Below are 23,722 nucleotides of genomic sequence, written 5' to 3'. Positions count from 1 at the left end.
TTCTCGTATAATCGCTTTTTTCAGCGCATCCATACTGGCATATTGTGTGGACGAAATGAAAAGTGGCACATGATTTTTTAACCATTCTTGATTCACATGAGCTTTATGAGACGGTGCCGCGTCCTGTTGAAACATTCATGGTCTATGACCGAAATGTTTGCTTGTTCACGGCTCTAAAGCAGCTTCTAAAACATTTTCCCCGATAATAAGTCGCATTCACTTTGACTCCAGGCTCGATAAAAACGATTGGAGAGCGTCCATCAGCGGTCACTACGGCCCAAACCATTACTTCCGATGGGAAATTGCTTCGAGTGGCCATACGTAGGCTCAAATTCTCGTATGAGCGTTCGGTCAAGCAAACACAATTTTAGCAAATTCACCACGCTCGTGCAAGCGCAACAACTCCTTCGCTCTTTCGCACCGAACTTTTTTTTTTGCTGGAAGAAAGATCGTGTGCTTTTTGTAACTTGTAAGCCTTGACCTTGAGCTCATTTTTCAATATGCGTCGAATGCTGTCTTGCGATATTTTCAGTTTTTTGGCCATTTTTCTTCCACTTCGACGTGGATTTCGTTCAAGTCGAGCCTTCACTTTCCGAACCATTTCTGGCGTTGTTGCGGTTCTTTTTGGTCCACCTCCATTTGAGGGCTTATAAACAATATATTGAACTGTCATTAGAACAATTTTGACCTTGATGTCATGAGCTTACAGATACAAGCAGTGTGAAGTTGGTAACACTTTTTTCCGCAGATTTCGTAAATCTTAGCCTCTACGAGATACTCTAATATAGTCGAAGATATCACGTATAAATACATAAATTTTGATACCGATTGAACCAAAGACATATCGCACGGGAGTCAAAGCTTAGATTTATTTGTGGAGACTCAAAAATTTTAATCTGAATGAAAATGAAAAAAATTGAGTAACATTAAAAAGATTATGAACAAATTTCATATGTGATATTTTCGACTATGCTAGTATTGATTTTGGGCATAAAATTAAAAAACAAATTTTTTGGATATTCATAGGGTGATCTGAAATTGAACTCCTTTGCGACACGTCTTAACTCTCCTCAAAGGAAAACAAAATTTGTATGTGATATTCTCGATGATAATATTCCCGTGTGCGAGGGTGAGACTAAAAAAAAATTTTTAAGGACCACCCTAATATGCATATTTCTATACCCAGTTAGTGAGGGTAAAACTTTCTCATTTCGCTTGTTAGTGTCTAAATATAAAATTCTATGGAATCGCTGCAATTTTAAATGTCACTTCAGTTCACTTTTCCTTTCAATTCGTACGCTGCCAGTAAAAGCAAAAAATCGAAAACGAAAGAAGAAACAACACCAAAATACTGCACCATGTTTTCTTAGCTTCCCAATATTTGAACATTTTAATCCAGCTGCTCTACAATGGCAGACACAACGCCCAAACAGTTTAATTTCTCTCCTACCAATCACTTCCGTTTTCTAAGTATTGCACACACACACAGGCACACACATACATACACCCACAATTTGTATGTGACATAGACGCCCACTTGCACTTCCACCTAACTGTCACATTGGAAGTGAACAAAAGCAGCAAAAACTGCAACAACAGCAGCAGCAGCAGCAAAGCAGCGGCTCGCCTGTCACCCAATTTCAAGACTGGCAGTTGAACGGAAACCAAGACGCTAAGTCGTTGTAGGAGCCGTAATGTTGTGCTTTCAAAAGTAAGAAAAAAGAAAATGTATTTTTGGAAATATTTTTCTCAGTTTACTCATTGCTCGTATTTTCTATTTTTCCGAAAAATATTGAAAAATAGTTTCCTGTTCTTTATTTATTACATTTTTTTCTTCGTCTTCTGCTCATTTGGCATCTTGTTGGGGTTCCATTTTTAACTGTTCTGTGGCATTTACATTCAATTTCACAAATATTCACATTGACGCATGCAATTCGAGATGTGTCAACTCAAAGTTGGAACAATTTCATTTCGGCCGGAAACTTTGCTAAAAACTAAGTGGCTGAAGTAAATTATCAATGGCAATGGTAGCAATCAATTTGTGCCAAATCTTCTGAGCTGATTTTAGGCCTTCCAAGTCCTTACTTATACGTTTTGCCCACTCCATTTGTTGTTCTTAATCAGGTGCTACCACGGTAAGTGAGTGTGATTGTGCATGCGAAGCCTACAGTAGATTCTGGGTAAAAACTATGCTGCAGAGTTTTGCTAAATTTTTGCTCGACTTCCTCCATTTCTCACTTTCCCCTCTTTGGAATTTTTCATTTTTGAATATCTTTTATTCGCAACGCAAATATACAGGGGTCGGAATGTAGTCTTCACTTAAGTTTTCTTTTAAATAAATGAAATAAATAAATGAAAAAGGTGGCGATATGTAGGCTATTTACGAAGTGTAGCTAACGAGACAGACGCTTCCCCTGGAAAAAATGCGAATGCACCAACGCCAGTGATCACCAACAGTTCAGCCTTGAAGGCTTCTTTTTCGAAGGCAATGGCTCTCACTTCCGTTCTTACATTTTGTTTTCTTTATCTTTTTTTGTTTATTAACGATTCTTATCATCCCATTTTTTAGCAGAGTTGTATAATTGCAACTAGCATGTAAAGGGTGACCAGTTTAGGAGTATCGGATTTTAAAATGAAATAAAATAGCGAAAATTCAAATTGCTTGGACAATCTTTATTATTTTTGTGTAGAACCATTCATGATCATTATTTTTTAAAGATAATTCCTTTCAAATGTTGGCCGCAACTGCGCTGTAATTCGGCCATCCGTAAACACCAATTTTGAATGACTCGCTGGAGGACTTTGGTCAGTATCTCCTGAATAAATTTACTAATGTTGTCTTCCAATGACTCAATCGAAGTTGGCTTACCCACAAAGCATTTAGACTTCACATACCCTCGCAAATAAGAGTCCAAAGGTGTGATATCACACGATCTTGGTGGCCAATCCACTAGTCCGAGACGAGGGATACATTGCTCACCGAAACGTCGACGCAGTAAATCCATTGTTCCACGGTCCGCATTGGCCTGTGAGAATGCCCGTAAGAATTCTCAGTTTATTCTTAAGGAAGATTGTGTGTTGCCTGAACATCCTTTGATTATACGCCCCCAGTAAGAGCTTCCCCTGGCGTAGCCCCGTAGTTTGGTATCAGCTTTCATCACGTGACTTTAGCTCTTCACTTCTAAGTTCTCCACACACCATCAAAGTGTTGTTCCCTGGCAAGGAACAGCTCGAGTGCCTTTCAACAATTCAACCGCTACTTCGTTCCCAGTTAGACCCCTGTACCCTGAGATTCATAAGATGCATTCGTTAGAAATTAAATTCTCGATGCACTCAAGGACTAATGAGAGCTTATATCCTGACTTAAGTGCCGGCTGACTGTCGCTCAGAATTGCGATTCTCTCATTTAAATTTATAGAAAAAGTATTTTTTTCCATAACGTTGCTCCCATTTTTCCCATTCCCATTGGTCACCGAAATGACGACGCAGTAAATCCATTGTTTCACGGGCTGTAAGGCAATGACAAGTAGCGCCGTCTTGTTGCAATTTGGAACCAAATGTTGTGGAGATCACGAACTTCAAGATGCGGCTTCAAAACTCTCGTTTATCATAGCGCGATAGCGTTCGCCATTCACTTTTACATTGACGCCAGCCTTGTTTTTGAAGAAAATGGGCCTATAATTCCTTCAGTCTATAGACACCACGCACGCAGCAAACGATTGTTTTTAATAGATTTAATGGCTGCTCTGGAATGGCTTATGGTTGATCTTCAACTGAAATACAGCAATTTTGCTGATTAACGTAGCCATTAGCCCAAAAATAGAACTCATCGCTGACGGTTATGTGCACCTTAAGCACCCTCATAGAGCATCGATTTTCGTAATACAATTTTACGATTTGTAGACGTAAGTCTTTCCACGATGAAAGGTTAATGAATACTGCAAAAAATGATGCATTTACTTTGATACTTCTGTGCATATTTAACCACATCTACGATACAGGACAGTTTCCACCGGATTGGCTAAAATCTGGTTTCATTACATTGCCAAAAAAATCCATCGTAAAGAAGTGCGATATAGGCTCATAAGTCTCATGAATTTTTGTTTTTTAAATTATACACCACATAATTTATATAAAAGTGCAAGAAGTCATGGGACCTACGCAATTTGGTTTTAGAAATGGCATGGGAACTCGTGAAGCACTGTTTTGTGTCCATGTTCTTGTCCAAAATTTCAAAGATGTGCATAGAGTTGCGATGCTTAAGAAACCTTTATTGGAACCAGATTGCCGTAATTAAAGTTGACAATGAAAAATCACAGGAAATCCCTACTCTTAAAGGTGTTAGGCAAGGATGCATTTTATATTACCACACATCCTTTTCAACATCTATTTTCTCAGCAAGAAGCTCTTTCTTCCAAGAAGCTCTTTGGGACTCACATAAAGGCATTAAAGTTGATGGTGTGCTTATAAATAGGATTCGATACGCCAACTACAGCACACTTTTAGTAGATAACTTGAACGATTTCAAATGCAGAATAGAAATGGCTAGATCTTCATTTTGCAAATTTAGAGAGATCGTAAGCTGCCATGACTTCGATATGAATCTTAAAATTCGTTTTGTGAAGTGTTATGTGTGGTCTGTGCTTTGATATGGCACGGAATGTTGGACAAAAGTCTCAAAGTCTGTGAGATGAACAGAATCGAGGCCTTCAAAATGTGGATTTTTAGCCGAATTTCGAAAATTCCGTGGACGGATCTATTTTCCAACTTAGAAGTTCTACGACGAGTTAATCTTGAGCGAGAATTTCTACAAACAATAAAACGTCGCAAGACAGCTTATCTTGGACATATCATGAGAAAAACCAAATGCCACATGTTACAATTAATAATGGAAGGAAAAAATGTTATCATGTTTACGGAATATAAGGCATTGGACGGGCATTTGCTATGTTACAGAATTATGGGATGCAGCTAAAAATAGAGATAGAATAATTGGATAAAAGTACCTTCTTTCCTTTATTTTTATTAAAATTTTTTTTCGTTTCCTTGTTCACTACTTTCGGAAGCATAGGTCCTCGACAAGACTCAGTGTTGAGTTGGTTTCGTTAATCTATTTTGATTTCGGACAGTGATTAGCCTGCCGCTACCAGTTCTAAATAATTTCGTTCCTTAGGAACAGCGCCTTCTTACTGTTTGGAGCGCCATCTGTGTGTCACATTTTTGTACCAGAAGGATCACACAGATGGTTGAGGACTTCGCTAATGTGGTGTGTCTGTGCTATTACCGCGGCTGTCCGCTTCTTGCAACGTTTTGGGTTCCGCGAGAGAAAAAAGATATAACGTATATGAAAAGGAAAGAGAGAGCTATACCTTATATATATCTTAAACACACTTTAAGCTATATTTCCTGAGTTTTTCCTTGTGATTGCTAATTTCTAGTGAGAAATAACATTGCCCACTCTTTGGCGCTTGTTTGTTGGTGCAAACTTGTAGGAAATATATTTTTGGTGCCTACTGTTTGGGGCGGTTTTGGTCCCAATTTTTTTTAATTTTTTTTTTTTTTGTGTCTACTTTTTGGCGCTTATTTCCGTTTCCTGGCTAGTGCTTGCTACGTACTATAAAGTGATATCCATTCCGCCGTCGGATTTATTGGTGTTGCCTTGCGGTAATTTGTGCCATTGCTACGGTCCTGGAATCGCTACGCTTGTGCGGTTGATAAACACTCGGAGTAGTGCGCGTTGTTGCCATGGTTTATGACCGACGTTTACCTACACCGGTTGACCCTTCTCCGTCTTTTTTGTAAATTTTGTCTATTTGTAAAGGGTGTTTTTTTAGAGGTTAGGTTTTCAAGATGAAATGCAACGTATATAATTTAATGTTATGGCCAAAAATTTAGCTTTATTATAAAGATAAGGGTTTGCCATTATGTTTTAAAAATGATTTCGGGCAAGTGGCCGCCGCGTCTGGCTCGAATAAATTCCAGCCGAGAGGCCCAATTTTCGACCACTTTTTGCAGCAATTGGGGCCGTATGTCAGCAATAACGCGCCGAATATTCTCTTCCAAGACGTCAATCGTCTCGGGCTTATCTGCGTAGACAAGCGACTTCACATAGCCCGACAAGAAATAGTCCAGCGGTGTTATATCGCACGATCTTGGAGGCCACGCCACAGGTCCACGGAGCGAGATAATGCGCTCACCAAAAGTTTCCTTCAATAAATCGATTGTTGCGTTGGCTATATGGCATGTAGCGCCGTCTTGTTGGAACCAAAGGTCGTCCACATCAACATCTTCCAATTCAGGCACGAAAAAGTCATTAATCATGGCTCTATAACGCTCTCCATTGACTGTAACATTATGGCCGGCTTCATTTTTAAAGAAATATGGACCAATGATTCCCTCTGCCCATAGAGCACACCAAACAGTGACTTTTTGAGGATGTAACGGCGTCTCAGCAATGGCTTGTGGATTATGTTCACTCCAAATGCGACAATTTTGCTTATTGACATACCCATTCAACCAAAAGTGAGCTTCATCGCTGAACAAAATTTTCTTCGATGCGTCGCGCGAACCGAATCATTATTTTCGTAATAAATTTGCACGATTTGCAAACGTTGTTCAAGTGTAAGTCTATTCATTATGAAATGGCAAACCAAACTGAGCATAAATCAAGTGACAGCTGTCAAAAAGACCACCTACGAAAAAAGTAGTGCCAACTTGAAAACCTAACCTCTAAAAAAAACACCCTTTCTTATCTGCAAATGTTGTGAATTCATTTAGATATACCATATATTCTTTCTCTCTCTCTCTCTCTCATTCTTTCTCGGGTCTCCCCCTCTTTCTTTGTCTGCCTTGAAAGTTTGCGCTTCTGTTATGTGTACTACACCGACTTTGTTTTTGTAGAGGTTAGGTTAGGTTAGCCTGGTTGGCAATAAGCCACGCATAGACCTTTTGGTCCCTAGCGATACCAGATAGAGACCGACCTCTATGAATCCCTAAAGTAGACATCGTGTAGGATGTCAGCGCTTTTGGCGAATCTAAGTAGGTCTGGGAGCTCCGCTTTTGAGACGTCTTCCAGACCCTCAAACAGTGGGGCTCCCAGGCATCTTAGTCGCGTTTTTGTCTCTAAAGTCTCCTCAACATCCTCTCTGCATTTTCTGCATTTGTCCGTGTTAGCAATCCCTATCTTGTACGCATGTGCAGCCAATAGATTGTGACCTGTTAGCATACCTATGATAGTTCTGCATTCCTTTCGCGAGAGCGTGAGTACGAATTGAGTGAGTTTTTTGTCGTTGGTTCTACACATGAGTTTTGCTGTTTTGCATGTGGTCAGGTTAGTCCACCTAGCTTTCACTTGCCTTTTCATGTGGTCGTCCATTTCATTGTATATTGTGTTTAGCGGTCTCGGTATGTCGTTCTCTTGTTCAAATGGTAGTCTCACAGCACTTTTTGCTATCTCATCTACTATAATGCCTTTGTGACCAGGTACCCAGTAGATATGCAGCCTACTGTTTTCGGCTAGCCTTTCTATGGCCTCCCTGCTCCGTCGAACATTTTTGGATTTAATACAATATGAGCTTATTGCTCTTATTGCTGCTTGACTATCCACGTATATATTAATTGTTGAGTTCTTTCTTGTTCTAGTGTAGGCTAGCTCCGCGGCCTTCCCCACAGCAAAAACTTCCGCTTGGAAAATACTGCTGTGGTCTGGCAGCTTGATAGACTGCCTTATTCCTAGTTTTGAGCAGTAGATACCCGCTCCCACTCCGTCTGGAGTTTTCGAGCCGTCTGTATAGATGTGAAAGGTTCTATGGCCAGGCTTCATGCCTTTATACCATCCCTCCTCTTCAATTGTAGTACGGAACCTTCTCTCCCAATTAAAGTACGGAGTCATGTAGTCTGTGCCACCTGAGCTCCACTTTCCTATTGAGCTATGACCGAAGGTTCTGCAGATGAATACCCCCGCAGCCATTAGCCTTCTCGCGGATTTCGCTGCCAGGTTTTCCGCCATGAGGTCAATAGGTGGCATGCTGAGTATCATTTCCAGCGCCGCCGTTGGAGTGGTCTTCATCGCTCCTGTTATGCACAGAGCAGCGAGTCGTTGAATCCTTTCCAGCGGCATTAAGTATGTCAGTTTTTTTGTCGCAGTCCACCATACTAAGGTTCCGTACAGCAATATCGGTCTGACTACTGCTGTGTAGCACCAATGCATCAGGGAGGGTGATAGACCCCAAGTAACGCCCAGCATTCTTTTACATGCGTACAACGCATTACTGGCCTTTTTCACCCTCTCCTCAACGTTGTGCTTCCACAGCAATTTGCTGTCCAATATTACTCCGAGGTACCTTGCATAATCTTTGAGAAGTAATTCGTTGTTGCCTAGCTTCGGGAGGTTCCACGCCGGAACTTTGTACTTCCTGGTAAAAAGTACCATGTCCGTTTTTCCCGCGTTTATCCCTAGCCCTGCGTGAGATGCCCATTGGTGTATCGTTTTGAGAGTGTTGTTCATCACATTACTGATGGTGTCCAGGTACTTTCCTGTAACTACTATAGCTATGTCATCGGCATATGCCACTAGTTTAGGTGCCCCTCTGTCAAGTTTCTTAAGAATTTCATTTGCTACTAGTAGCCATAATAGCGGCGATAGTACCCCACCTTGCGGAGTACCTCTGCATGCATATTTGGTGACGGTCGCATCGTTCCACTCCGCTCTTATCTTTCTGCAGCTACTAGCCTTATCCATAGATAAACCGCGGGTTGCACGTTAAGTGACTCTATGCTATTTAAAATAGCATCTTTTGTCACGTTGTTAAAGGCCCCTGATATATCTAGAAATACTCCTAGAGCATACTCCTTATATTCTAACGCCTTTTCTATGTTTAGTACAAATGAGTGAAGTGCAGTTTCAGTGGATCTGCCTTTAGTGTAAGCATGCTGCGCTTTTAATAATTCGTCCGGCGCAATTGTGTCTCTAATGTATGTATCTAGAATCTTCTCTAACGTTTTCAGGAGAAATGAAGTCAAACTAATGGGCCTGTATTCTTTTGAGTATAGAGGGTTGCTTTTTCCCGCTTTTGGAATAAACACAACCCTCGCTTCTCTCCACGATACAGGAACGTAGCTGAACCTCAGGCATCCCCTGAATATCATTCTTAACCATGGTACCACAAGGTGGCTTACCTTTTGGAGCATGGCTGGGAAGATTCCATCCAGTCCTGGCGATTTATATGGGTCGAAACTTTGTATAGCCCATTCTATTTTGTTGGTTGTAATTACGTTCGTCGGGATTTCTTGCACAATATCTCCTCTAGGTTCGAGATCTGTAATGTCCGCACACCCTGGAAAATGTGTACTGACTAGGTCTTCTAGAGAGTTCTCACAGCTGTCAGCCCACTCCCCGTTAATTTTTCGTATTGTTCTTGGCATAGACGGATTCTTGGATAGCAGTTTCCTGAGTCTAGCCACATCGTTAGTGTCTTCCATACTGCTACAGAAGTCTTTCCAAGATTCTCTCTTGGCTTTACGTATCTCTTTCTTGTATACTTTTAGTAGATCCTTATACTCTTTCCAACAGAACTCATTGTCAGCCACTTTGGCTAACCTATAGAATTCATGTACTCTACGCCTTTGTGCTCCTAATTCCCTGTTCCACCAGGGAGGCTTCACCTTGCGTTTATTACGTGTTGGAGGGCAGGATCTTTTAAAGGCTTTGACGAGAGTAGTTGCAAACAATTCAACCCCTTTCTCAAGTGCGACGTGTGACTTGTATTTCCGGGGTATCATTGGTGTTTTTGATAGTATATCCCTATACAAGTCCCAGTTCGTATTCTTAGGATTTCTAAAGGATGTAATCTTGTTCTTTGAGCGGAATATGACCTGAAAGCTTATGTATCTGTGATCAGAGAATGAGGGCCTACTCAACACTTCCCATTCCTGAACCATAACATGCCTGCTTGTGTAGAGTGTTAAATCGAGTACATTCTTCGAGGTTGGTCCCACATATGTTGGTTCTTCACCTCTATTAGCTATTTCTAGGCTACTTTGAAGAATATAGGTAAATAGTGACTCACCTCGGTCGTTTATATCTGCACTTCCCCAGACCGTGTGATGTGCGTTTGCGTCCGTTCCTACCACCAGAGCGTGCTTCTTTCTGGCAGCTGTTTCTACCAGCTTCCGAAGTTCCGTCTGTGGTGCTTCTCCATCATGTGGCATATAGCAGGACCCAAAGAGTAGCGTCTCATCCTTGCAGCCCTCCAGCGCCACCACTGTCAGATCGTCTGAAGAGAGATTGTTATCAATGTAAGAACATATACTTTTTTTGACCAATATCACTGTTCTTACCTTATTTTTTACAATCGGGATGTATGTGTTGTAGTTGTTTGACTTTAGACCGGAGACTATGTTGCCCGACACTATCCATGGTTCCTGGACTAGAGCCACATCGTAGCCGACTCGCTCTATGTTGAGCAGGAGCTCGGCTGAGGCGTTCTTACTTTTGTGGAGGTTAACTGAAGGACTTTCAGCATCTGGCTTCAGTACCTTCTCGGGGTTGGATACTACCTCCAAGTCACCCTTCTCCACTTCCTGTATGTTGAGGGAGGCTTCCATGATCTCTTCTATACCGAGATCCTTTTCCACCTCCCCCGCAGCGAGCGTGTTGTGGTTGTCATCTGTCGGGTTGCGCTTTTTGAGGCGAAGGTGCACGCTACCAACTCCCCAAGCCATCCTCCCGAATCGCGCGTAAAGCAGGTCCTCTGCCGGCTTGTTGATTTGGATGATGTAGTCCTGGCCTCCATCAGCGGTTGCTGGTTTTGCCACACTCAACACTTTCCAATCGTCTGTCGGCACGTCCGTGTTTTGTCGTTGTAGTAGTCGCAGCGCATATTCCGGTTTTACCACTCGCGGAATGAAAACCTTTGCCTTTGGTATTGAGGGAATGCAGCTGCGATCAACAATTTCCAGTGATGCCCCCTCCCACAGGCCGTGAAGCGTTTTTACCGCTTCCTTTAGCCATGTGATTTTGACGCCGCTGAACCACCCTGCTCCGTCGAATGCTGGCATGGGTGCGTCCGGCTCTGCGTCCATTTTTGTAAACAAGGTTTCCAGTAGCTTCATTTCCACTACCTTCCACCGTTCCTGCGACATTCGCCCGAGCTGGTCGCTACGGTCAGTGAGTGCCACTATGAGATGTCTCTTGGCAATTTCACTGGCCGCTGCCGCTGCTTTCGATGTCGTAGGTCTTTCGTCATTGTTTTTCGGTTTAGCCGTCTCGTGCCTGTGCTTCTGCTTTTTTGATGGCCCTGAGGCCTCACTATCCGCAGAACGCTGCCTCTTGATGGCTAGCTCTTCTTCGATTTTGTTCGCATATTTCGGATTGGAAGCCGCGAACATTGGCTTTGTTGCGTAGAAGGCCCGGCCATTTTTGATCTCCTCTCTGGCCCAAGCCAACCGTTCCTCCTCTTGCCTCGTCAGGTTGGACTTGCTGCCAAATCGGTCACAAACTTTGACCGCGGCCTTGTATCGGGCTTTGGCCTTCAGCTTCTCTTTATCAGGCTTGATCCTTGGTCTGATCTTGCTATCCGAAGCAGCACCATTGGATCCAGCCGGAGAACGCAGAAGAGCCTCTTCCTCAGCTGTGTTAATGCTCACAACGCTTTCGTGGTCCGAGTCTTCGTTGACAACGGCACCTCCGCGCTGAAGAGCGTTATGTGTTTGTTTGGCAGTAGAGTTACGACCACTGTAGCCTGCTCCCGCTACAATGGAAGTTTTGTTGCTTGAATTTTGGTTTGTGTTCATCTTTTTCGTACGACCACCTGCTCGGCGAGGCGAGCGCAGTGGTCTATTTTTATAATGGGGAATTCAACACGGTCCACCACGGCAGCGCCCCATGCTAAGGCGGCCCGGTGTTAGGAAGGCGCCGTTGAAATACAGCCGGTCTGGTGAACCCCCTGGCTGCAAACCATCCTATGGGCACGGTATCGCATAACACCCTGGATTAGGGGGTGGGCTAGGAGAGGAAATAACGGGATGTAGGGGGTTTGGGGATGACAAAGGGATCTTCGTCGGTACGGTGATCTTCGCATGGTGATTGGGTGGCCACCAAGTACGCCGTAAAGCAAGTGGATGGCTAGCCAATCCCCATGTGGAGCTTCCCTCTTAATTCGTGTTGGTTTGGCCCCCATGCTATGGGGGTCAGACCACCACTTAAGCCTCATCCCCGCGTCAAGGAGACCAACATGATGAGGTTGTTTTTGTAGAGAAAGTAGGTAAATTTGGAAAAGGACCGTGCTTTACGTGGGATTCTAATCCATAACCTTTGAGATGACAGGCTAGTGCTCTTACGTTAGACTACCGAGGCCGCACCCTTCATACTTATATTTAAGTCTTAAGTGATTGAAATGTTTTACTGGAGTTGTAAATTCTGGTGATCTATAAGTTTAAGAATTTCAGATGGAATTCCATCACAAACCTGTGCCCTTATATGGTTTCCTATTTTTAATAAAATTTTCGATTTCATTTTCACTTATCGGAAAACCGAACAGCAACTGCGTAAGGGTACTATAGTTTGATCTGCTATTATGAGTGAAATGGGTTTTAATATAATCTTCCAAGCTAGTTTTTTTTTTCTAAACAGTTTTTAAAAAAAAACTTTCCTGACATTGGATATTTAACTAATCTTTGTTTTTGGCTGAGTGAGTTTTGCGACGTCTAACGTAGCCTTTATTAGCGAAAGGAATCAAGAGCTCTTAAATTCATAAACTACTTCGAAAAATCATAACTGAAACTTGTAGTTAAAAAAAAAAAAACGAAAACGATAGTTGTTTCTTATTGTTTTTGAGTGATTTAAATCATGGTGCAACAAAGTAATGGGTGTCAGCCAATTTGATATGCGCACGTTTGAGCTTTCTTTATTTTCATTTATAATTTTAAACCATTATAGTTTTAGATGCTCAATGTGTCTCTGTAATTTTCCTATTAGCAAACCAAATAATTACAAAAATTTTACTTGGAGAGTTATCTACAAAGTAGGGAACAAGCAACGCTATAAACGGTGCCTGATATATTTCGCCTTTCCTCATAAAACTCATTTACATGCAAATATTCCCAGTACGAGCCGGACAAGAATCTTGCATGACATCCGAGGTCAGAAGTCATAGGCTATGCACAAAGGCGATGCGCCACCTCATTCCGCATTGAACATATGTTCAGCCGCTTCCAGCAAAGTATGGTCAAAACTCCAGCTGGTTTCTACCACAAGGTGCTGTTAACGAAAGGTGCATGTCAGTGTTCCGTTTTTGCAGTAAAATCATATTTTTCTCTTCCCATTTCTCATTTACATAGAAGCTGCAAATTCCAAATAAAACTTTCATTTATATGGTATTTTGTATAAAGTGAGCTATGCTTTTAAAAATAATTAATGATAATGAAAAAAAGGAATTTAGGAAAACTATTCAAAATATGAGCACTCTAAAAGTGTGTATTTAATGGACCCTTAGTTGGTAATTCATACAATTTAAGTAAAAAAATGTTAATTATAAGCCCTCCTATAAATCCATAAATTGCATACAAAATATTCAAAAACAAAAAACTCTGCACAGCATAACCAAAAATATCACATTTCGATCAGCAGCAACAGCTTGAAAAAACTTTACACAAGACACGAGGACAGTTACGTATACGCCGTGTAACCACATTTGTATGATGCCACATATGCTTGCCATGCTAAGCAATCGCTTTTAACAAATCAAACAGTGGAAAACCACAAATATCGTAAGCTTTACTAAGGCAAAAAAGTTACACTACAGTACTGCACGATTTGATGCGACCGCGCCATTGAGCTACAGCTGGGTGTAGAGAAGCAATGCGCCAGTTGAGCTTAAGTTCTCGGCAATACCCGCTGTAGTTGAAAATCCAGAAAAAAAAACCAAAGTATTGCCAAATTATATGGCTGCTAGAAAATGCGAAGGCAGACTGCTCACATTGGTGGCATATTTCAATTAGTAGGTATGCTATAGGGATTTGGATTGATCGATTAGAGTTGGACTGGTGGCGAACTAAAAATTATGAAACCAAAATAACTTTTAAGCATTGCATTGGCGGTGGCGATTGTTTTTGTATGTGTTTGATAGTTGATTGTGTTTCTAAGGAGCGTTTCATAATCATAAAACGCGCCTTATTCTTCAAAGTATTTCAATGCATGGATTTTGGAGGGAAGTAAGAATTTTACACATCGATTAAAGTGCTAAAAGTTATCTGTTTCATTACAGCATTTAGAACTTTTTTTAATACATAAAGAAAATTTTTAGCAAAAAGGTATTTTCAGGCATTTCAAAATGATAAGACACTGTTTAATTAAAGCGATCGTTTAACAAAAGTATACTTTTCCCGAATTTTTCCTTCTGTCGTCTAGAATATTTTAGTATTCTATGGAAGCACCATTTCTTTAACGACACAAAACAGCCTTTTTCTCATCGATTCTGCTAACTTTCTAAGTAAATTTAAAGAAAAAAATTTTGTATTTGAAAGAAAAAAGCACAATCCCAAAAATTTTGGTTGAAAAATTAATTTTTTGTACAAAATATTATTTATAAAAAAAATTTTATCTTGAAAAAATTTTTAGATATTTGAAAGAAAAAAAGGACATTCTGCAAAATTTTTGGATTTCAAAAAAAAATATATATTCCCAAAAATTTTCGTTTAAAAATTTATTTTTTACGAAATATTTTTTTTTTTTTTAAATTTGATGTTGAAAAAAAATTTAAGATATTTGAAAGAAAAAATTTTTGTATTTGAAAGAAAAAAAGTACATTTCCAAAAATTTGTGTATTTGAAAGAAAAAAAAAGAATATTCCCAAAAATTTTGGTTGAAAAATTAATTTTTTGTACAAAATATTATTTATAAAAACAAATTTTATGTTGAAAAAACATTTGAAAGGAAAAATGTTTGTATTTAAAAGAGAAGAAAAGTGCATTCCCAACAATTTTTATAGTTGCAAGAAAAACAGGTATATTCCCAAAAATTTTGGTTGAAAAATTAATTTTTTTAACAAAATATCTTTTATTAAAAAAAATTTTATGTTGACAAAAATTTAAGAAATTGGAAAAGAAACATTTTTGTATTTCAAAGAAAAAAAAGTACATTCCAAAAATTGTTTGTATTTGAAAGAAAAAAAGTACCTACATTCCCAAAAATTTTGGTTGAAAAATTATTTTTTTTTACAAAACATTTTTTATAAAAAAAATTTATGTTGAAAAAATATTTAAGATATTTGACTTTATAAACTTTATACCAAAATTTTCAACTATTCAATTTTTTTTCAAATTTTTTGACTCTATTATTATTCAACCCTCCGAATAACTCAATTTTCAAAATAATTGAAAACCGCATCTAAAATGCTTGAATCAGTTGACATGGAATGGTTCTGGTTTCCCAAGGCGAAAGCTCCATTTGAATAGATACGATTAAGTTCACGGCGAATATATTAAAGGTGGTAAATCAGCTGATTTATTTATTTTTTCATTCGCCGTATCCATGTGGCTGTCAGACGAGAGTGAAACGAGACGAATTCATTCTTTGTTTTCCACTTTGCCTATACTTTTCTTTGACACTCAGAAGTACAAAATATTGTTGTTGGTCTAGTGCCACCACCTTTAATTAATGTGCCTTGATTGAGTCCGATGAAGCTGTGAAGGGGCAAGTGGCAGCGATCTGAAGAAACTGACAGCAGAAAACTTCAATACTCTTTCGAACTATTGAAGATTCCCACGAAGTGTGGTATGGATGGAAGAGGAAGATAAGTAATAAGTAGGAAGTAATAAGCAGGTAAGCATAAATGAAAGCAAAATAACCTCGTACCAGTATGAGTGTGCATATGTACAAAGGGCATAAGGAAATATGGATATAGGTATACACATACACACACATAAGCATAAACAAAAAACAATGCGACAAAATTGCCTGGGAATTTTTGTTACTTCAAAGTTTGCCACCACCGACGCTTGGTAAATAGTCAACAACAACAACTATGCAGCAGTGTGTGCTTCTTTGCAAGAACTTGATTTGCGCTGCTGTATAATTTGTTGTCACTCGCAGGATTTTTTTTCCTTTTCTGCGACGGTACTACACCTGCTCATATGACTAAGGTGCAGTGTCCTCAGCTAGACGGAGCACCGATAGTTTCGTTTTTACTGCAAACTTGAATGGTACAGTGCAGCTAAACTAGGATACAGTGATCAAAATTACTCAGTGACCAATTAACGGCAAGGCGAAAATTTCAAAGGAGAGATATCCTTTTTTTAAAATGCATAATTATATGATTTTTACCCAAAATTAAAAAAAAATAAAATAAAAAATTAACTATTTTTTGTAAAAAAATAAATAAAACAAAGAAGAAATTACTATTGAATAGTTTATTTATATAAAACTGTTGGGAACTCAGGTCATACTCTCGATGTACAACGCAGTGATACTGGCAACTTTATTGTACTGGTTTGCTGGGAAGCTTTTCCGAAGGGCAATAATACCACTAAAATGGGGAGGGTGTAAAGGACTGCATGCATTGACATCACCGGAGCAGGTAGAATTTGTCCCAAAGCTTCCCCTACTGTCGTTTTGCACTTACTTCCCATCGAGTTTTACGTTATTTCCATCCCTGCTCAAAGTGCAATCAGGTTAAAGGAGGTTGGCCTCTGGAGGCAATCTCTCAAAGGACATGACAGCATTTTAAGACAGTTAACACCGTATTTCTCCGAACTTGGAACACATCTCTCTATCCGACCAAAGGCACTATTTCAAAGTAGACAGGATTGGAATGAGCGGAAAATATGCACCGAGGCTGGCACCTTTGTCTTCACTCACGGCTTCAAGATGGAATCCGGAGTCGGAGAATCAAACTGGTCAACTCCTGTTAGGAAGAGATGAAATCTCTTAGTTGTGCGAGTAACATTTCTCTGGTCTGTGTTCCAGGACGTAGAAACATAGAGGGAAATGAAATTGCTGATGAACTTGCCAAGAAGGGGTCGATTGAATTGGTTGTTGTTGTTGTTGTAGCAGCATGCTAATCCCTGTCAGTGCAATGTAGTTACCGGTCGTCTTCGTCTAGCTCATCAAACAGTAAGCCCAGGAAACTTGCTATTTCGACAGGTTTGGTCACATGCTGGACATACGTTTAGTATGTCGGAGTCAATTTTACCTGCTACAGTATCCAGAACGTAATTGAGCCAAGGGTTCCTGGGTCTCTCGTGGTAGCTAGAGCTCTTCATCTGCTGTGACTAGTGGTTGGACTCCGATTACGGCATTCGGGAATCGGGAGTTTAAGAAGGTGGTAAGTGTTTCCCGATGAATGTCGTTAAATGTCTGTGTAAACATTGTCCGGTCCAGTAGTTGTTCATTTGTTTTGTCCTGGATCTCGTCGGAGTAATTGAAGAGGTGCCTCCGGACGTACCTGGGAGGCGCATTTGGTTCAAGCATGCTCAAATGGTTCAAACCTGCGGTAGCACCCTAGTAGAAACAATTTGTTGTGCTCTTTTACAGGGAGCATCTGTGCCTCATTATGTAGGTGTTGTAGAGGGGACATCAGGAGGCATCCCGTCGCTGTCCGAATAGCAGGGGCTTAGCATGTCTATAGCTGTGCTCACTACCTATCAGTAGTTCCAGGTGACCAGACAGACGCAGCATAATTTAGAACCGGCCGGGAAGTTATTTTAAATGTCACTAGCAACATTTCTTTGTCTTTGTCTCAAGGACTGCCAACTAGCGATTTGAGGACCTTGTGGCTGTTTTGGACTTTAGTAGCAATTGCGGTTGTGGGCGCAGAAAGGGGGAGAGCAAACTGTCAAAGGTTACTCTCAAAATGGTGGGGTTGTTTACAGTATTGAGATGTCGTCGACTTTGGCCTTGAGCTGTAGTTTGGCCTCCTTTGTCCAGGGAGGGAAGAGGGTCGCTGTGAATTTAGTGGGGGAAAACTGTAGATTGCTTGCAGTGAAAAAGCGAGAAAGATAGGTGAGGTAATCGTTTACTTTGCGCACAGGCCATCTATGACATTGCTCGACACCATTATTGTACAATCCTCAGCGCAAGGGGACAGCCTCTGGTGGCTAGAGGAGCTTCGATATGTAGAAGTTGAAAGGCAATGGTGAAAGGGCTCCACCCTGTGGAACAACTTCCTTTATATTCCTCTGTTTAATGTCCCCCTGACTGCTGTTATAGAGGAATCGCATATTTCAGGAAAGCGCAGAAAAGTTGGAGCTCCATTTATTTATGAACTATTTCGAAAACCCTGTGGCCCCAGTACAATAGACGCAGACCACAGAAAGTCCTGGGGACTCTACACCATTAAATTTCCAAGCTTGTAGCTTTGTTTACCGGCCATTGTTTGGGTCAATTAGCTTGTTTTTGGCATTTAATTATTTCAGTCAACCGATTTTCACTGTGGATAAAAATATCGAACAAAGAATTTTTCTTAAATTTTGTGTTTTGAACGATATTTCGTGTGCCGAATCGTTGAGAATGATGCGGAAACCCTACAGCGAGAGTGCTGTGCCAAGCACATGGGTCTACGAGTGGAGGACCGAGAAAATGTAGAAGACTTGCCTCGATCAGGTCGCCCATCAACGCCTTCAACGGGTGAAAACATCGACAAGGTCAAGTAAATGGTGCTGAAAAACCATCATTTAAGTTTGAAGAAGGCAGCTCGTGACCTTAGCATATCTCAGGAATCAATTCCCAACATTTTACACCATCAATTGGACATGAGACGTAGGGCTGCTCGACTCGTTCCAAGAGAGTTGAATTTCTTTCAAAAAATGTACCGGAAGAAGGTGGCTGAAGACATGCTTGAGCAAGTGAATTTGGACTCAACGTTTATCCAGCGCATCAGCGCATCATAACAGGTGATGAGACGTGGGTATATGAGTTTGGCATGCAAACCAATCAACATGCAACCAGGCGGCGGAATGGCGCTATCCACATGAGCCGAAACCCAAAAAACTACGTCAAAGTCGGTCATAAGTGAAAGTCATGCTACTCGTTTTCTTTGATTTTCATGGTGCTGTGCACTCGAAATTGGTTCCAAATGGCTCTGCGGTAAACCAAGAATATTATGTGGAAGTTATACGACATTTGAGAGAGAATGTGCGTAGGAAATGGCCCAATTTGTGGAAAGAAAACTCAGGGATCTTGCGCCATGATAACGCACCGTCGCACAAGGCTCATATTGTGAACACTTTTTTGATCAAAACCTCGACAAATGTTATCGAACAACCACCGTATTCAGCGGATTTAGCCCCTTGTAACATTTTCCTTTTCCCAAAACATAAATTGCTACTCCGCGGACGCCGCTTTGAGTCGGTGGAGGCTAATAAGGAGTATTCGCTGAAGGAGCTGAAGAAGATCTCTTCAAACGCGTTTAAAAGGTGCTTTGATGACTGGACTAATCATTGGACTGTGTGCATTGCTTCGAATGGAGCCTATTTTGAAGGCGGTAAAATAAATTCTCATGATCAAACAATTAACTTACGTTATAATATTTAACAGTTCCCGGTACTTTTTTGACAGAATGTGTGCCACCTCAGAACGGCAGATGATTTTTTTGAAGGCAGAACAAGAATACTCAACCTGTCACCGATAGATATTGCGGCGGAATGCCTAGCAGCTAAATCCGCCGTAAGACTCAGCGCGACAGGCGAATTTACCTGTAAATTATTCGCACATAGCTGAATAGGCATTAGTTATAGGGTCCAAATGGACTATATGACTCCGAAATGCAATTGGGTGAAGAAATTCCGAACAACAATGGAAAAAGAGGGATGGAAAAAAGGAATGAAATCTAACCCAAATACTCTTAATATATTTACTGACGGCTGGAAAATGGTAGATGGAGTAGGGGCAGGGATCTATTGCGCAGAGCTAGACATCAGGCAGCCATTTAAGCTTCCTGACCACTGGAGGGCCTTTCAAGCAGAAGTCTTCGCTGTAGGAAAGGCTGCAGAAATAGCAATCGCAAAGACATCAAGCAACGCCAAAATAAATATGTCAAGCTGCGACAAAAGCAATAAACTCATATGAAATTTCATCTAAAAATGTTCTAAAAAGCAGGGAAGCCATAGCGAGATTAGCCACAGGCAGACGATTGCATATCTATTATATATCCGAACATAAGGCATTGCAGGAAACGAAATTGTAGATGAGATTGCCAAAAGCGCTGTTTACAGAAAATTCGAAGAAGAAAACGACATACTGAAACTTTTAAATACGGCATACAAAGACATCGCTGCGGACATGCAAATACGGATAGGAGGTGGAATAATCTAGCCACTTGCAAAACCGCGAAAATCATGTGTATACAGAATGCATAAATACGTCCGATTCGTACTAGCTCTGTCTAGGAAAGAAAGCATAACTATCGTGTAGGTATACTGACAGGCCACAATTTGCTAGCGGCGCACGCGTACAAGATGAGAATTACAAACAACGATAACTGCAGACTTTGCAATGAACTAGAAGAGAGGGAAACGCTGGAACACCTTCTATGTTCCTGTCCTGCATTAGCTAGAACCAGATTAAAATGTTTAGGAGCTCTACAATATGAGAAGTTAGAGTGAATCTCGGGGATAGAGCTCCAAAGTTTACTTAGATTCGCAAAAGACGCAGACGTATTTGTCTAGGTGTCTACTACAAAGAAACGTAAGGGTCTAGCTTCATCTGGTAACACTAAGGATCAATAGGGCTATGTGATGGCTTTCAGCCAGCTAGGTCAACCTAACCTAACCTTTTTAATGGCAGAAATACACCCAGAGGCTTGCCATTGCTTGTCGAGGGGCGACCACTGTTTGAAAAAACGTTTTCTTTTTTATTTGGCTATTTTATGCCCGAGATTTCGGACCAGTGCACTTTTGTGCTTCCTTAATTCATGTAATTAGCAGGTAGGTGAAATGGTTGAATTGCCAGTCGGGCACTCTCAAGTAGCACTGAAGCGCCGTTTTGATAAAGTTAGCCAAGTTTTAAAAAATAAAATACGTGAAAAGTTATGTTCTGTTTATTTTTTGTAGTTTTTATTTAAATTTCGTGATACACTTACTTAAACATTTTATGGATGAAAGCTTAACCTAAAACTATCCTGATTCTTTATTCAACTCAATTGATTAATGCCTTTTTATACAATAAATATTTTGGTGTATTTCTAAGCCAGTACTGGCGACGCTGATGCTCTCAAAGTCAAATAAGATCAATGCGTGGAACAGTAACATATCGATAACGGCTTTTTCTATATATATACTCATCTACTTATTAATTTTTATTAGCCGTTGCTTTAGATTTCGGCCACACTGTGCGCCTGCAGCGAGTTTTTATTGGCACACATACATACACACACACATTTTTCTTTGTGAACAACTTGTTGGTGTTTATTTTCCCCTTTTTCGGTTTTTTTGTTTTTTTTTTTTGCTTTTCCTCGTCTCTTGTTTGTTTGTATGTGCGGCTGCAGCTCGCCCTGCTGTTTGCTGCAAACATTATTGCACATGCATAGTTGTTGTTTTGTATGTTTCAAACACGTTCAGCACTACACGACTCATTGTTCTGCTTGCTTATTGCCACACTTCGTGTGCTGAATGTTGCACGTTCCAAATGCTACATGATTTCCCAGTTGAGCAATGATAATTTTGATATTGTTGCTAATCCCTCAGCAGTGGCTGGCTGCACTACACCGCGGCGCGCCTTGCTGAGCCAAAGCCAAACGGCACACCAACAACTGCTAATCTGGGTGGTTATAAATTGTGGTTGTTGTCGATTTGTTTTTGCTGCTCTTACATTTTCGCTTGCAACTTCATCTGCACTACAATTTCTCTACTTATTTCTATTTTAGTTTTGTGAATTTTTTTCTAGTTTTTCTTAGTTTTATTCCTATATGTACTTCTTGCATTCGTTTTGGTTTCTTTTCGCTTAACATTTCGTGACTTTTCCACCTTATTTCATGTTATCTGCTGATTTCTTACTTGACTTCAACTCGAGTTTAACGAGCGCATTGTTGACCATCGCATTTCCTTCCGTCACAATGCCACTCACAATCAACTGCCCCATAGCAATTGCATCCGCCCCCTACCCCATGCAGTTTCAGCACACCTGACGCCGTAACTCTCCAATGCATTAAAAACTCTCTCTCTATCTCCCTCTACCCCCAATCCCCCGCTCTCAGGCCAAGCATAAGTTCTACAACTATTCAACTGCTGACATTTGTCGTCCTCATCGTCGTCGCCGCCCTGGACACTGTGATGAACAATTGCTCCTCGACTGCGTAGCCTTTATAAACTGACAGTACTTCACTTGATTGTTATTGTTGTTGTTGCTGTGCTTCTTTGCAAAGTCGCAGGCGACTTCTCCGCCATTGCCAGTGGCAGCCATGCAATAAATTGCCATCTAAAGCGCCCTCAACCTTTGCCGACGGTTTCTTACTATCCTCTTGTTTATTGTTGTTGATATTGTCAGTCGCGCTGTTTACTTGTTGTACTTCTTCGACTGTTGTGCATTCCTGCGCAACAACTTTTCCATTCGTCACATTCTTTTGGCTACCAGCAGCAGTAGTTTTGACCTTCTTCTTGTCTTGCTGTTGCATTTCTTTGGCTTTAATTTGTTGCTTTTGTTGTTGCTGCTGCTGTTGCTTTTGTTGTTGCTGCTGCAGCTTTTGTTGTTGTTGTTGCTGTTGCTGTTGCTGCTGCTGATTTCGGTCCCCTTGTTGTTCTCGTGTTGTCGCACTCGCTATGGGACGTCCTTTTAATTCAGGTGAGCATTTGCGCTTCTCCTTTGGAGAATTTCGGTTGCTTCGCACTGAAAAAAAGAAGAAAAATAGAGGTGAAATGTTTTGAATTTGGAAATTTATTAAGTTTTCTCTAGAAATATAATTCTGATTTAACTAGATGCGCTGAGGGGGTGGAGAGAAGAAGTCTGATTGAAAATGTACACTTTAACTAGAACCAGAATAAAAGTGAGTTTTTGTGTACTTTTTTGGAAAGACAAACTCGGGCGGGTATTCTGTAACTCACTCACGAGTGAATTTTGATATAATTGACAGAAAATTTCAATTAATTTTCTACCGATTCACGAATATTTTACCCTTATTTTCATTATGCAAAGTTTACATACGGTGAGTGTCGAAAGAAGGTGTACACCACCTCTTGATAAGTCTTCACTATTTATTCATTTTTTAGTTTAATTATTTTTCTATAAAAACATAGTTCATACTACAACACACACCATATAAACCAAAGTTTTGAGCTTCGTATAAAATTTGTAGAAATTCGGCAAATTTTCATCAAAGGTCCACACATTTTACGTTGAATTTTCAGAAAAATTTCTCGCTTGCAGTTTTACAGAACATTTAATTTTGGTCCAATAAAGTGCAGGTGTCAAGTGTTTCAAGACTTGGGTTGATTTTTGACAATTTTTTCTGTTTGTTTTCTTTCATATAAAAGGTGGTTAAATACATTTTAAGGGCCAATGTTGAATGTAAACCACACCTAAACGTTAATCTTTTTTTCGCACTTGATTTAATATTTTTCAATTTCAAACTAACTCAATTTGAAACATGGAAAGATACACAATCAAGCAACGCGTTAAAGTTATTCAGGCTTATTATGAAAACGGGCGTTCAAATTAAAATGCATATCGCGCACTTCGTGATTTTTTCTGTCAATTTAATCGTCCAAATGTACGTACAATCGGAAAAATTTTGCA

General features: G+C 40.4%; 1 protein-coding gene across 1 annotated transcript in view; it reads right to left on the bottom strand.

Annotated features, from left to right (window-relative positions):
- Positions 1 to 21,130: 21,130 nt before the first annotated feature.
- Positions 21,131 to 23,722, bottom strand: part of LOC129240867 (putative mediator of RNA polymerase II transcription subunit 12) — a 123,613-nt gene continuing 121,021 nt past the window's right edge. The window contains exon 5 of the mRNA XM_054876910.1: positions 21,131 to 22,816. Coding sequence (XP_054732885.1) covers positions 22,323 to 22,816 — 494 coding nt within the window. The 3' untranslated portion in view covers positions 21,131 to 22,322. The remainder of the gene's footprint in view (positions 22,817 to 23,722) is intronic.

Source organism: Anastrepha obliqua, chromosome 1 (genome assembly GCF_027943255.1).
Source record: "Anastrepha obliqua isolate idAnaObli1 chromosome 1, idAnaObli1_1.0, whole genome shotgun sequence".
NCBI lineage: Eukaryota > Metazoa > Arthropoda > Insecta > Diptera > Tephritidae > Anastrepha > Anastrepha obliqua.
This window is presented reverse-complemented; position numbering and strand designations above follow the sequence as displayed.